The following is a 16,209-nucleotide window of genomic DNA, read 5'->3' on the forward strand; positions in this document are numbered from 1 at the left end:
TAAATGTATATTATATATGTATAAGAATATGTTACATGTATGAACAACTACTATTAAAAAATCAAAATACTGAAAAATGCACCATTTCTCTCAAAATATGCTTCATAAAATGTTAATCTTCACTTTGCTGCTTGCATAATCAATCAATCAAATTTTTGTTGTTCAAATTTTTACTGAGATGCCATCGTTTTTCTCTTCCAATAACTACTTTAACAAAACTTTAAGATAATCTAACAATTTTTCAAGTTATATTGGTGAAGCTGTTCTCTAGCTACAAATGTATTTATGCATTTATTAATGTACAGTGCTAGTCATTGTGTGCAGTGTGTGAAACCAAAGTTGGTGTAAAACTTGTAAATATTAAAAGTGCTTGTATTTTAACTTGCAGCGAATAAATATAAAGCTTATTTGTCCTAATCAAAACATTTTTGTTATGAAATTAATTTGTTCCAAGTTGTTTTTATAAATTTTGTGTTGAACCTAATTGTAAAAGCTTCTGTGTTTGTACCCACCTGTAAAATACAAACCATATGAAAATTATATTTATAGAAGATAAATTTGTAGCACAGGCTTAGTAGCCCTTTTTAACCAAGTGGGGAACTTACAGACCTTTTTTGTCTTTGATTTTGTCAAAAAAGCTTTTATTGGATAACTACTTTCTTTTAAAAATGATGGATCCATAAAAAAAGCACTTAAAAGTTAAATAAACTAAGTATGGGTTTACGTTGAAATTTAAGCCATGTGTTTCTGTTTTCACATGGTTTGATATCTATATGTTTTCACTGGAGCATTTTATTAACTCCTTTAGACAGGATTATCTTTTAACTAATCATGTCATGTATTATTAAATTTCAAATGTGACTTTGTGTCATGAAATGTGTTTGTTATGAAATCTGTGATATAACTCAATATGTTGAGAATACATTTAATGAAAACTGACTTACTTACTTTTTATTTGTACATCTGCAAATTTTTGAAATGTGGAATATGTCAAAGAGACAACAAACCAACCAAAGAGCAGACAACAGCCGATTGCCACCAATCGGTCTCAAACATAGTGATTATACTTAGCTTTCTTTTTTGGTGGTAATTATTTTCATATAATTATCTTAGTGACAAGATTTTGTTTTTAGACTGTCTTTTGACTTTTAACCATTGAGATTGAAAATCAACAAGGGTTATCCATTATTAATACTAGTAGTGTGTGCAAATTCTGGTGAAGTTAAAACAAAATTGTGTCCGTCAGTCAGGTTCTTGTCATCTTGCTCCTCTGAAACCAAACTAATTCAAGCAGTTATGCTCCTTTAAAGTTTTAAATACTTTTATAATATGCAACATTTGGGGCACAACTTCTTTGAGACCATACAACAGAATTTCATGAAACTTTCTAGATAGTAGACATACTATATATAAAGGCATATCAACAGAAAATTTGAACATAAACTGCAAAATGTTCTACTTCAGTTTTCCATCTCATTTCCTATGAAAACACACAACAGAATTGCATGAAACTTTGTAGATACTAAGGACATCCTATTTAGATGTGCAAATTGACAAGTATTTATGATTCAATGATTCTTCTAAGAGTTCTGCGTCTTGGAATTAAAAGTTGTTGCCATGAAGAACTACTGCATCAGTTTGTCAGCCTAACTCCTATGAAATCACCGTACAGAATTTCATGAAACTCTGTTGATAATATGAACATACTATATAGATGTGCATAAGAACAGAAAATTATGAGTCAATGTTTTTTCTAGCAGTTATGCTCCTTTGAACTTAGAAATTTGACCCAAATATACTTCTGCAACAGTATGTCAGCACAATTCCTCTGAACCATACAACCATCAATTGTACAGTGACACACAATTCCTCTGAACCATACAAACCATCAATTGTACAGTGACATACAATTCCTCTGAACCATACAACCATCAATTGTACAGTGACACACAATTCCTCTGAACCATACCATCATCAATTGTACAGTGACACACAATTCCTCTGAACCATACAACCATCAATTGTACAGTGACACACAATTCCTCTGAACCATACAACCATCAATCTTACAGTGACACACAATTGATCTGAACCATACAACCATCAATTGTACAGTGACACCCAATTCCTCTGAACCATACAACCATCAATTGTACAGTGACACACAATTCCTCTGAACCATACAATCATCAATTGTACAGTGACACACAATTCCTCTGAACCATACAATCATCAATTGTACAGTGACATACAATTCCTCTGAACCATACAATCATCAATTGTACAGTGACACACAATTCCTCTGAACCATACAATCATCAATTGTACAGTGACATACAATTCCTCTGAACCATACAACCATCAATTGTACAGTGACATACAATTCCTCTGAACCATACAATCATCAATTGTACAGTGACACACAATTCCTCTGAACCATACAACCATCAATTGTACAGTGACACACAATTCCTCTGAACCATACAACCATCAATTGTACAGTGACATACAATTCCTCTGAACCATACAATCATCAATTGTACAGTGACACACAATTCCTCTGAACCATACAATCATCAATTGTACAGTGACATACAATTCCTCTGAACCATACAACCATCAATTGTACAGTGACATACAATTCCTCTGAACCATACAATCATCAATTGTACAGTGACACACAATTCCTCTGAACCATACAATCATCAATTGTACAGTGACACACAATATAAGCATGTGTAGATGTGAGCATGCTCACAGAGGTTCTATTAATAGGTTTCCACCTTTGACCATTATTATCAGTCTTGTGCTGTAAATGTGTCTACGTTGATTACTGAAAGACTAAGCAAAAATTGCTAAAATGGATTCTTAACCTCTGATCTCTGGCAAATATTTTTCTTCTTCATACTTCCTCCGTATTGGTCATGTGATTATGTGATCCTCTACAAGACAACAGGTCATGATGATATCCCGTTCAAATCAAATACAAGAATGTTTGTAATAGCTGAGAGTATGGAGTGAAATGATTGACGGGTCTGTTTAAATGAATTGAGATTAGGGGTATAAATGCATGGGCTTATAGCTTGCTGTTCAGTTTGAGCCAATGTTCTGTGTTCTGTGTTCTTAAATTCATAATGGTTTACTTTAACAAATTTTGACATGGATGGAGAGTTGTCTCATTGGCACTCTCACCACATCTTCTTATATAGATATTTTGCAGAAAACCAACATTAAACTGGAACAAAAACTAGGATTCGACAAATGGTCTCTATGTATCGAGAAATTTATATTCAATAAGACAGAGACACAAAGACACAATCAGATTATTGACATCATAAAGTCAATAACATACATACAATTATTGGCCTTTGATGAGGTTGAAAATGGTTTTATAAAATGATATTCACATACTCTAGGTAAAGTTTTTGTGGTCAAGTTGGTATCTCAAATACTATAAACAAAAGGGCAACTGTAGTTTGTGTATGGTATTACCTTATAAGGTGACACCAGGTGTGCATTTTCAACTGGTCGGTTTGCTTTGAATTTGACCTCATTGTCATGGTTCATTGGTCAATGGTCTGTTTCCTTGTAACTATAAGGTCAACTATATTTGATGTGTGTAATGATTGTAGATGTACATGTCAAACATCTTTTATTATGACCTTTACAGGATGAACGACACGATTCATATGACCTTAACATGTTGTCTGACAGGTTTCATATGTGACCTTTACGTGTTGTCTGACAGAATTCATATGACCTTTACATGTTATCTGACAGGATTCATATGACCTTTACATGTTGTCTGACAGGTTTCATATGTGACCTTTACGTGTTGTCTGACAGAATTCATATGACCTTTAAATGTTGTCCGACAGAATTCCTATGACCTTTACATGTTATCTGACAGGATTCATATGACCTTTACATGTTGTCTGACAGGTTTCATATGTGACCTTTACGTGTTGTCTGACAGAATTCATATGACCTTTAAATGTTGTCCGACAGAATTCCTATGACCTTTACATGTTATCTGACAGGATTCATATGACCTTTACATGTTGTCTGACAGGTTTCATATGTGACCTTTACGTGTTGTCTGACAGAATTCATATAGCCTTTACATGTTGTCTGACAGAATTCATATGACCTTTACATGTTGTCCAACAGAATTCATATGACCTTTACATGTTGTCCAACAGAATTCATACGACCTTAACATGTTGTCCAACATAATTCATCTGACCTTTACATGTTGTCAGACATAATTCATATGACCTTTACATGTTATCTGACAGGATTCATATGACCTTTACATATTGTCTGACAGGATTCATGTGACCTTTACATGTTGTCCGTCAGAATTCATGACCTTTAAATGTTGTCTGACAGAATTCCTATGACCTTTACATATTGTCTGACAGAATTCATATGACCTTTACATGTTGTCTGTCAGAATTCCTATGACCTTTAAATGTTGTCCGACATGATTCATATGACCTTTACATGCTTTCTGACAGAATTCATATGACCTGTAAATGTTTTCTGACATGATTCATGTGACCTTTACATGTTGTCCGACAAAATTAATGTGACCTTTACATGTTGTCCGACATGATTCATGTGACCTTTACATGTTGTCTGACAAAATTAATGTGACCTTTACATGTTGTCCGAGAGGATTCATGTGACCTTTACATGTTGTCTGACAAAATTAATGTGACCTTTACATGTTGTCCAACAGAATTCATGTCACCTTTACATGTTGTCCGAACAAAATTAGTGTGACCTTCACATATTTTTCGACAGGAATCATATGACCTTTTCATGTTGTCTGAATGAGTTCATATGACCTTTACATGTTATCTGACAGAATTCATCAGACCTTTACATGTTGTCTGACAGGATTCATGTGACCTTTACATGTTGTCTGACAGGATTCATTTGACCTTTACATGTTGTCCAACAGAATTCATATGACCTTTACATGTTGTCTGACAGAATTCATATGACCTTTACATGTCGTCCGACAGAATTCATATGACCTTTACATGTTGTCCAACAGAATTCATACGACCTTAACATGTTGTCCAACATAATTCATATGATCTTTACATGTTGTCCAACAGGATTCATGTGAACTTTACATGTTGTCTGACAGGATTCATGTGACCTTTACATGTTGTCCAACAGAATTCATATGACCTTTACATGTTGTCCAACAGAATTCATACGACCTTTACATGTTGTCCAACAGAATTCATATAGCCTTTACATGTTGTCTGACAGAATTCATATGACCTTTACATGTTGTCCAACAGAATTCATATGACCTTTACATGTTGTCCAACAGAATTCATACGACCTTAACATGTTGTCCAACATAATTCATATGACCTTTACATGTTGTCCGACAGAATTCATACGACCTTAACATGTTGTCCAACATAATTCATGTCACCTTTACATGTTGTCCGACAGGATTCGTGTGACCTTTACATGTTGTCTGACAGAATTCATATGACCTTTACATGTTGTCCAACAGAATTCATATGACCTTTACATGTTGTCCAACAGAATTCATAAGACCTTAACATGTTGTCCAACATAATTCATATGACCTTTACATGTTGTCCAACAGAATTCATATGACCTTTACATGTTGTCTGACAGAATTCATATAGCCTTTACATGTTGTCCGACAGAATTCATTTAGGAGATAACTGTATTGTATTTTAAGCTCCGAAGGCATCAATTGGGGATTTGATGGTCGCAAATTAAGTTTACTGGCGACGCGTTAGCGGAGACAGTAAACGGGTATTTGCGACCATCAAATCCACAATTGATGCCGTCGGAGCTTAAAATACAATATTGTTATCTCCATTCTAATGAAACTGACAGAAAACAACGTTAAAACATGCATTTAAAATCTGTCATATGCCGTCTGCGCTTGCGCGTACGTCCGATAGCATCAATTGTCAATTGATGCCATGTAAATAAGTGACGTTATCCAATCAAAATGAACGTTACAAACGTTGTTGCATTAGAAATAACCTTTACATGTTGTCCAACACAATTCATATGACCTTTACATGTCGTCCAACAGAACTCATAAGACCTTTACATGTTGTCAGACAGAATTCATATGACCTTTACATGTTGTCAGACAGATTTCATATGACCTTTACATGTTGACCACCAGGTTTCGTGTGACCTTTACATGTTGTCCACCAGGATTTGTGTGACCTTTACATGTTGTCTGACAGGATTTGTGTGACCTTTACATGTTGTCTGACAGGATTCGTGTGACCTTTACATGTTGTCCGACATGATTGGTGTGACCTTTACATGTCCCACATGATTGGTGTGACCTTTACATGTCCCACAGGATTGGTGTGACCTTTACATGTCCCACAGGATTGGTATGACCTTTACATGTTGACTTAAGATTCATCTTGACTTTATTTCAATATTATGGTTTGATGATTAATGATAGTGCATGTTGATTCTTGTAAATTCAGTAAAACAGGGGAGACAATTCTCCAGATTGTGTACTCTTTATTCTTATCAGTTTTGGATTTTCCAATATTTCACTGTAGAGACATTCTAAATTGTTGAAATGCTCATTTTGGACCGAAAAAGTGATTATTTGTATTGTATTTGTATATTATGATCACCTATTCTACAAAGTTTAGGTGAATCAAACTATAAATCAAGAAGTAGGTCAGGGCATAAGGTCTAACTGAATGTTTTCTACAGAACACTGTTTACCGGCGAGTATTATAAGATGACATAAAATAGTATAAAAATATTTCAATAGTTTATTATAAAATAATTTGGTTCTCCTTAAATATTTATCACAGATACAGGTACACAAACAAGTCAATACTGTGCTCAAATCAATATATTCAATGATACTTCCTTGCATATTTCATATATATGCCGACTATATATCTTTGCATTTAATACAAATCTGGATATCTCATTTACACATGTATGTATATTGCCTACAGAAGGCATTTCTTTTAAATCATTAATGTATTTCAAAAACTGAAAAGTTGATTGGTAATTCCAGTACTACCTATATATAGTGCACCAAAAATAAAAATAACGCCAAACCATTGATCTAATATCCACTTAGTTCTGACAGATTCCAATTGTCATATGTGTATAAAACAACTTTAAGACACAAACATGTCTGTCCATTGGACACTGCTGATGCCCACACGTGCATATAACTTTACAAAGGGACATAACTCAATAATGGTAAAAGTGACACAAACCATAATCAAATTTGATCTGTTTTTTGGTAAAAAGCATTGTCTACAAGTTTCATTAACATTTGGTTGAAGCCGATTAAAGTAATAGAAGGGAAACCAATTTCTGAACAGACAAGGTCTCCTCTACTGCGGAGGGGGCTTTAAAATGAAGAACATTTACTTTCCAAAGATTAAATTTTGCAACTTATGATCTAGCTATAATTCTGAATCATTTATAAACAGCATATATCTCAAAATGCTATTACTTCCTACAATAGTCTTTAATTGTCGATGAATTTGCATATTTCAAGGGATATCTATATACAACTTAACAACTTAAAAAACAAAACAAAAAACAACAGTGCAAAGATAAAATAGTCTTGTATGTAAAAACTGTCAAATTTACAAAATCACGATTTTGCAAAAAAACGTTTTTTTTCCTAAATCCACAAAACAAATTATTTTTACATGAAAATAAAATAATCCTATGCATGAACATAACATGTTTATCAAATAATTTTTTACAGAAATGATTGATAAGGTAAGAAAACACTTTAAATTATGTTGCCAGACTGCTATTCTTAAAAAAAACTACCCATTAAAGGATTTATAAATTCTGATCATATTTTGTAACTGGCATTAATTACAGAAAAAAATTGAAAGCAGCTTTAGGTTTAACACAGAACAAAATTCAAAGCTATCACTGTAAAGATCTATTTAAGTAGTACTCCAAAAGAACTTCACCCTATTCTATAGAAAAGCAAAGCACCTTATAAGGCCTAAACATACCTGTCAACTGATCCGTATTCTGCGGGTGTGACCCGAGATTTTCACAATTCTGAGGGATCACCCAGGACACCCGTCGGGTCATTGAAAGCACACGGGAATTCCGAAAATGACCCGATTTCACCAGTATTTCTTAGCCTTGAGTTTGATTTCATAAGTAATATTCCTTTGAAATACCAGCAAAGTGTAATTATTCCATGAACAGGAAGTTCATCTAGCTATGTAAACTGTCAAATGAAGTGATCCATTAAGTGCATGGCTTCACTTGACAGCTTTGGTGTCAAACATATTGTTAATTAACACCAATTACCTTAGCTTTAGGTCGTAAATAAATTGCACTTGAAACTTGAAACTTTGAAATAGAGTTACTTCCCCTTATTTGTCGCCATTCAAAATTATTCCTTATATTTATGTTTTATGGGTGAAAAAGGTTAAATCATTATAAATATAAAATTCAAATACATATTGAAAAATAATTTTCCATTATTTTAATACCTTAATACAATTTTGAAAAAAAAGTTAAAAATTATTTTTTACATTTACACTGCTTTTAACTGTATTACTATATTTTATCATACTCTAATTTCCTACTCCAATTTAGAAAGTGATGTTAAAGAGGAAGGCTAAACAGCCAGTAGGCTCAAACAAATTTAAAACTACTACAATTTGATGATTACAAAAAGTAAGGAACATAAGACTGTGTTACTCAAAATTACAAAAATCATTAAAAGCTAGTGCAATGAAAAATTAATTAATAAGATTTAAAATGACTTAACCAAGTAAACATGCATTGATGTTCTGGTATCTTCCATATACATTATAAGAAAATGTACCATAAATACTGAAATTCACCTCGAAAAAGTTTGTACGTGTTATGACCTGAGATTTGAGTCTTCAATGCAGGTCATGACCTGCATTTTCATTGTCACAGGTTGACAGGTATGCCTAAAAGTTAAAACTTTGCAATATCTTGTGTATTTCCCATTAAAATGTTATTTAAAATTAATGTAGTTTTTGGCAAATTCTGAACTTTAATGTCTTTTGCATATTTATTGTTTAGGCAGAAAAATGGAGCATTTTGAATTTCTTATTTTGGCATGTATTTGGGACTAGGAAACACTGAGACATGACTAAACCACAAAAATATGTTTGCATAGGTGCTATGGTAAATTAGTTCTTGCATGATATTGACATTTCAAATACAAATACCACACCAAAGTAAATTCTAAATTTAAATTCAGGCCATTTTATCAAAATTATAATGTTAAAAGTGAAAGTTTGATTTGAATATAAATTGAGGCTAACAAATGTCAATATTGAACTCCCACCTTTACAGCAGAGTTTCAACTACAATATGCATTCTTATGATTTTTTTCTCATTTGACAGTTAATTTAAACATGTACAGTTAATTTAAATATTTGTTCCTAATCTTAACAATTATCAGCTGATAACAGATTTGATGACACTGGTTGCATTAGGTGGTTTGACGAGGTTTGTATGAAGTAGGTCGTAGTCTGGCCAATAGTTTGGTTGTATATTTGCTGCATTAGGTAAGTGAGGGACCAGTATCTGTCTGTTCATCATAGCAAATCTGAAAGAGAGGTCATAAGTTGTATAACTAAAAGCTTCTGTGACAAACTTAAACTGGTATTAAAATGCAATATGTTTATTTTATCTAAAGCAAATTTTATAAAATCTTCAAGTCGCAAAATTTAAAAGGGTTTGTTTTGTTGACTTGACTCTGCTGCATTTTTCGTGTATACCAAGTAAGGAGCCTCTGGCCTTTGCTGTTTTGTATGATTTTTAATTCTAGTTTCTTTTATATATTTCGGAGTTTATAAGGATGTCCATTATAACTGAACTAGTATACAGTTTGGTTTAGGTGCCAGCTGAAGTACGCCTCAGAGTGTGGGATTTTCTCACTGTATCAAAGACTCATTGGTGGCCTGCAGCTGTTATTTGCTCTTTGGTCTGGTTGTTGTCTCTTTGACACATTCGTCATTTCCATTCTAAATTTTATTAAACTGCACCTTAACACTACTGCACATTTGAGGTTTAACAATGAATTAATTTGTATTGCATAATATTATTTAATATACTGTAAAAACATTAAGTTTTGGTGGAGTGATAATTTCAATGTCAAAGCTTGGTGGTTCTCTTTAGCAATAGAACTTTCTCATTAATCAAAACTTAAAGCCACAATATAGTCAATAGTGCTGAAAGCGGCACTAAACACTTGCAATCAATCCATCATGAAAGTTTTTTGGTCATGTCTCTTATAAATTTGATTTTATGGTTTCTAGTATGTGAATGTTATATTCTTTACAGGTTAAAATCTCAGTGGGGTTTTAAAATATCATATAACGTATCAATCAACGCTATAATGGAAATTAAAACCTATAAGAAATCTACAGCATTGTTCTCCCAGACACTTACTTGTTACCAGTAACATTCAACAAGAATCTCCAGTAAGCTGGCCTAAGATTGTGAGGTTCTACTACAGCCTACAAAATAAAGCAAAACCGGTTATATACTTCTTTTTTTTTAAGTAACGTTATACGAGTTAAAATCCATGTTCAGACATTTGTGCATCATATTTCCATTACTGTGAAACGTGTGATATTATTTTAAACACACATCTTAAAATTTACTCTTATAACCTGTGTTCAGAATTTCCAGAATTTTCAATAATCAGTTTATATCTAAGTCTAATATTATGAATTATAAAATCCAATGCACAATAAATTTATATTACTTTGAATCAAAATATGTATTTCACTTTTGAAATATATTTGACAATAAATATATTTGGTGTATTTACTGTCTTCTGATTGGTTTAAATTATTAGTTTTATTTTCAATGTTGTCAATTTTGATGGCGACATGTCCACTCTGACGTTGTGTATTCATACGCCAACATGTGGGTACGCTATTATAGTTAATATGAATAATATTAAAAGTTCTTTGAAACTTATTTTTGCTATAAATTTATTTATAATAAATGGCAATAATTTATTTTGATTTTATTGAACCATAAAACTAATTTTTGACTCTTCACATTTTACATAATCCGCTTCGCAGATTATTCAATGTGAAGAGTCAAAAATTAGTTTTATGGTTCAATAAATTCAAAATAAATAATAGCCATTCATTAAATATTTCATGAATATATAATGAGCACACAACAAGATTATCTATATATATTTTTACTTACTGCATGAAAGACTAGGGCTGTAGAAAGAGAATATATTATTATATCTGCACACTTTATATACGGCACTAATCCCTTTGATATTCCTTTAAAATATAAAATCTGAAAAACAAATAAAAAAAAAAATCATGTTAAACTTTAAGAGATAAAATTATTAAAATCATTATATTTTTTGTAAATATACACGAGAAAGGACAAAGTGCAATAAGGTCAAAATTTGGCCACATTTTTCATTGATTAGTCCAACTAATGCCTATTCAAATATGATGTAATACATTGTCAATTAAAAGACCCTTTTTGGTGTAAAATGCATATATTTTTGTCCAAAACTTTCTGACTTGCAAATTTTGACTGTTTGTTAATTATTGATGAACGCCACTTTCAACACTGTTGGCTTTATTGGGGGCGGTCAGTTTTATTGTTTGGGGGAGCCTAAGTGTCCAGATAGAACACAACCAGGATGTAAAACTAACAAAAATACATTCTATAAAATATGGTAAAATAGTCCTATTTTTCCACTCAGTTATTTTAGTTAACAATTTCAGAATCTAAAACACAAAACAATATGGGAAAAGGTAACATTTTTACCTACGCAATATATGAAAAGGTACACATGTTCTAAATCTAAATTATATGAATAGGGTGGGTTAACAGAACCGCAGTGGCACCCCCATCAATTAAGTATTGACGTCAAGTATTCTGTATACAGAATAATTTCTTACTTTTAAACTAAAACTCTCTAAAAAAACCATAAATTTTGCCTTCTTAAATTTGCATATTGAATATCTTTAAATTGATTTTAATTAGATGAGAAAAGAAATAAGTACATATTTTGGGCTAGTGTAGGTCTTCCAGGCCACAACTACATAACCAAGTTACTCATATACTGACACCAACCTCTGCTAATTTAAATGCTGCATATAAAGCTATAGTTTGACTTTTATACCATAACATAGACCACCCCGCTAGGAATCCTGCCACCATACCATGTAAACTATCATCTTTATCTCGTAACCATCGCAGTAAACAATTAACAGCCTAGATAAAAAGACAGATATTTCATCATGTAAAAATTGTATAAATGTACTATTCATAGCTTACAAAGTAAGATCATTCAAAGTCAGTAGGAATGAAGTTAGCTTATAACTGGAGTAATAAAAGAGTGCAGAAAAACAATGAAAACTTAAATAAATAAAAATCCTTGTATATAGGTGAAATCTTTATTCAATGATTTCTAATTTTCCATTTATAAGATGCTGTTGAAATGCGTGTTTAATGTTAATAAACTGCCTATCAAATGCCTGTTCTGGTCCACTCTGTGCTTTAAGTGGATGCAAAAGTTTCTGAATATACAGAAGTTAAATTTTTTTTGACATTTCCTAACTTACCCTAAATATTGCTACAAAACAACCTAGAAAAGCACCAAGTTTAAAATTATCTTTATGTTTAATAGCTTGTAGTAAGGCATTAGGTGTCCTGATGATTTTTGTCAGCGACCCCAGGACTTTCACAACACCTTGAATTCCATAACCTATACAAAAGTTTCTTAGTAAACCCTGAAAATATAAAAAAAGTTTTTAAATTTATGAATTTCATTGAAGAATTCATAAATATGGATGCATTTGGTAATATGTTTTTTTAATTGTCTGTGTATTTTACAACAAGCAAATTCTGTTACATATTTTGTTGCCTTTTAGAGATTTTAAGACAACATTTTCTTCAACTCTTTTTGTCAATGCGCATACATATTGTGATTAACATATAAGAAGGCCTCTCTGTAACTGAAACATGAAAACAGTCATTCATTAAAACAATGTTACTTTGCTTTAATTTTTCCATTCAAATAAATGGATCTTGTGTAAAAACCAAATTGTTCTTTCTTATCAATCATGTAAACTTCAGTGGCAAGTTAATCAGGTATTCTGTTTTTACTACCTTCAAATATTGATTGGCAGGTTGTTGGTGTTTAACCCAACTTCCAGCACTATACCATGGCAAAAGTTTTATTGAGGGATGAGAATAGCAGTGTAGTGTTGACAGAGTCTATGTTTACCTTTAGTGTGTAATAAATACAGCTATCTTTGTGTTGACAGAGTCTAGGTTTACCTTTAGTGTGTAATAAATACAGCTATCTTTGTGTTGACAGAGTCTAGGTTTACCTTTAGTGTGTAATAAATACAGCTATTTTTGTGTTGACAGAGTCTATGTTTAACTTTAGTGTGTAATAAATACAGCTATATTTGTGTTGACAGAGTCTAGGTTTACCTTTAGTGTGTAATAAATACAGCTATCTTTGTGTTGACAGAGTCTATGTTTACCTTTAGTGTGTAATAAATACAGCTATCTTTGTGTTGACAGAGTCTATGTTTACCTTTAGTGTGTAATAAATACAGCTATATTTGTGTTGAGAGAGTCTAGGTTTACCTTAAGTGTGTAATAAATACAGCTATTTTTGTGTTGACAGAGTCTAGGTTTACCTTTAGTGTGTAATAAATACAGCTATCTTTGTGTTGACAGAGTCTATGTTTACCTTTAGTGTGTAATAAATACAGCTATATTTGTGTTGACAGAGTCTAGGTTTACCTTTAGTGTGTAATAAATACAGCTATCTTTGTGTTGACAGAGTCTAGGTTTACCTTTAGTGTGTAATAAATACAGCTATCTTTGTGTTGACAGAGTCTATGTTTACCTTTAGTGTGTAATAAATACAGCTATATTTGTGTTGACAGAGTCTTGGTTTACCTTTAGTGTGTAATAAATACAGCTATTTTTGTGTTGACAGAGTCTATGTTTAACTTTAGTGTGTAATAAATACAGCTATATTTGTGTTGACAGAGTCTAGGTTTACCTTTAGTGTGTAATAAATACAGCTATCTTTGTGTTGACAGAGTCTAGGTTTACCTTTAGTGTGTAATAAATACAGCTATCTTTGTGTTGACATAATCTATGTTTACCTTTAGTGTGTAATAAATACAGCTATATTTGTGTTGAAAGAGTCTAGGTTTACCTTTAGTGTGTAATAAATACAGCTATTTTTGTGTTGACAGAGTCTATGTTTAACTTTAGTGTGTAATAAATACAGCTATATTTGTGTTGACAGAGTCTATGTTTACCTTTAGTGTGTAATAAATACAGCTATATTTGTGTTGAGAGAGTCTAGGTTTACCTTAAGTGTGTAATAAATACAGCTATTTTTGTGTTGACAGAGTCTAGGTTTACCTTTAGTGTGTAATAAATACAGCTATCTTTGTGTTGACAGAGTCTATGTTTACCTTTAGTGTGTAATAAATACAGCTATCTTTGTGTTGACAGAGTCTAGGTTTACCTTTAGTGTGTAATAAATACAGCTATCTTTGTGTTGACAGAGTCTAGGTTTACCTTTAGTGTGTAATAAATACAGCTATCTTTGTGTTGACAGAGTCTATGTTTACCTTTAGTGTGTAATAAATACAGCTATATTTGTGTTGACAGAGTCTAGGTTTACCTTTAGTGTGTAATAAATACAGCTATTTTTGTGTTGACAGAGTCTATGTTTAACTTTAGTGTGTAATAAATACAGCTATATTTGTGTTGACAGAGTCTAGGTTTACCTTTAGTGTGTAATAAATACAGCTATCTTTGTGTTGACAGAGTCTAGGTTTACCTTTAGTGTGTAATAAATACAGCTATCTTTGTGTTGACATAATCTATGTTTACCTTTAGTGTGTAATAAATACAGCTATATTTGTGTTGAAAGAGTCTAGGTTTACCTTTAGTGTGTAATAAATACAGCTATATTTGTGTTGACATAATCTATGTTTACTTTTAGTGTGTAATAAATACAGCTATTTTTGTGTTGACAGAGTCTATGTTTACCTTTAGTGTGTAATAAATATAGCTATTTTTGTGTTGACAGAGTCTATGTTTAACTTTAGTGTGTAATAAATACAGCTATATTTGTGTTGACATAATCTATGTTTACCTTTAGTGTGTAATAAATACAGCTATATTTGTGTTGAAAGAGTCTAGGTTTACCTTTAGTGTGTAATAAATACAGCTATCTTTGTGTTGACAGAGTCTATGTTTACTTTTAGTGTGTAATAAATACAGCTATTTTTGTGTTGACAGAGTCTATGTTTAACTTTAGTGTGTAATAAATACAGCTATATTTGTGTTGACATAATCTATGTTTACTTTTAGTGTGTAATAAATACAGCTATTTTTGTGTTGACAGAGTCTATGTTTAACTTTAGTGTGTAATAAATACAGCTATATTTGTGTTGACATAATCTATGTTTACCTTTAGTGTGTAATAAATACAGCTATATTTGTGTTGACATAATCTATGTTTACCTTTAGTGTGTAATAAATACAGCTATATTTGTGTTGACAGAGTCTATGTTTACCTTTAGTGTGTAATAAATACAGCTATATTTGTGTTGACAGAGTCTATGTTTACCTTTAGTGTGTAATAAATACAGCTATATTTGTGTTGACTGAGTCTATGTTTACTTTTAGTGTGTAATAAATACAGCTATATTTGTGTTGACAGAGTCTAGGTTTACCTTTAGTGTGTAATAAATACAGCTATCTTTGTGTTGACAGAGTCTATGTTTACCTTTAGTGTGTAATAAATACAGCTATATTTGTGTTGACATAATCTATGTTTACCTTTAGTGTGTAATAAATACAGCTATATTTGTGTTGACTGAGTCTATGTTTACCTTTAGTGTGTAATAAATACAGCTATATTTGTGTTGACATAATCTATGTTTACTTTTAGTGTGTAATAAATACAGCTATTTTTGTGTTGACAGAGTCTATGTTTACCTTTAGTGTGTAATAAATACAGCTATATTTGTGTTGACATAATCTATGTTTACTTTTAGTGTGTAATAAATACAGCTATTTTTGTGTTGACAGAGTCTATGTTACCTTTAGTGTGTAATAAATACAGCTATATTTGTGTTGAGA

At 31.8% G+C, this 16,209-nt stretch overlaps 1 protein-coding gene across 7 annotated transcripts in view; it reads right to left on the reverse strand.

Moving 5' to 3' along the window:
* Nucleotides 1-8,994: 8,994 nt before the first annotated feature.
* The window catches only part of LOC134686692 (transmembrane protein 135-like), a 97,851-nt gene continuing 90,636 nt past the window's right edge, over nucleotides 8,995-16,209 (reverse strand). For 3 of the 7 annotated variants that reach the window (XM_063546369.1, XM_063546368.1, XM_063546374.1), the window contains 5 exons: nucleotides 12,645-12,812; nucleotides 12,154-12,294; nucleotides 11,260-11,358; nucleotides 10,483-10,550; nucleotides 8,995-9,637 (listed from right to left, as the gene is read on the reverse strand). In XM_063546369.1, coding sequence (XP_063402439.1) covers nucleotides 9,487-9,637; nucleotides 10,483-10,550; nucleotides 11,260-11,358; nucleotides 12,154-12,294; nucleotides 12,645-12,812 — 627 coding nt within the window. In that variant the 3' untranslated portion in view covers nucleotides 8,995-9,486. Of the gene's footprint in view, nucleotides 9,638-10,482; nucleotides 10,551-11,259; nucleotides 11,359-12,153; nucleotides 12,295-12,644; nucleotides 12,813-14,740; nucleotides 14,794-15,588; nucleotides 15,695-16,012; nucleotides 16,066-16,209 lie in introns of all 7 variants that reach the window. The other 4 variants (XM_063546373.1, XM_063546370.1, XM_063546372.1 and 1 more) reach the window with 4 other exon arrangements.

This window comes from Mytilus trossulus, chromosome 10 (assembly GCF_036588685.1).
Source record: "Mytilus trossulus isolate FHL-02 chromosome 10, PNRI_Mtr1.1.1.hap1, whole genome shotgun sequence".
In the NCBI taxonomy this organism is placed as follows: Eukaryota; Metazoa; Mollusca; class Bivalvia; order Mytilida; family Mytilidae; genus Mytilus; species Mytilus trossulus.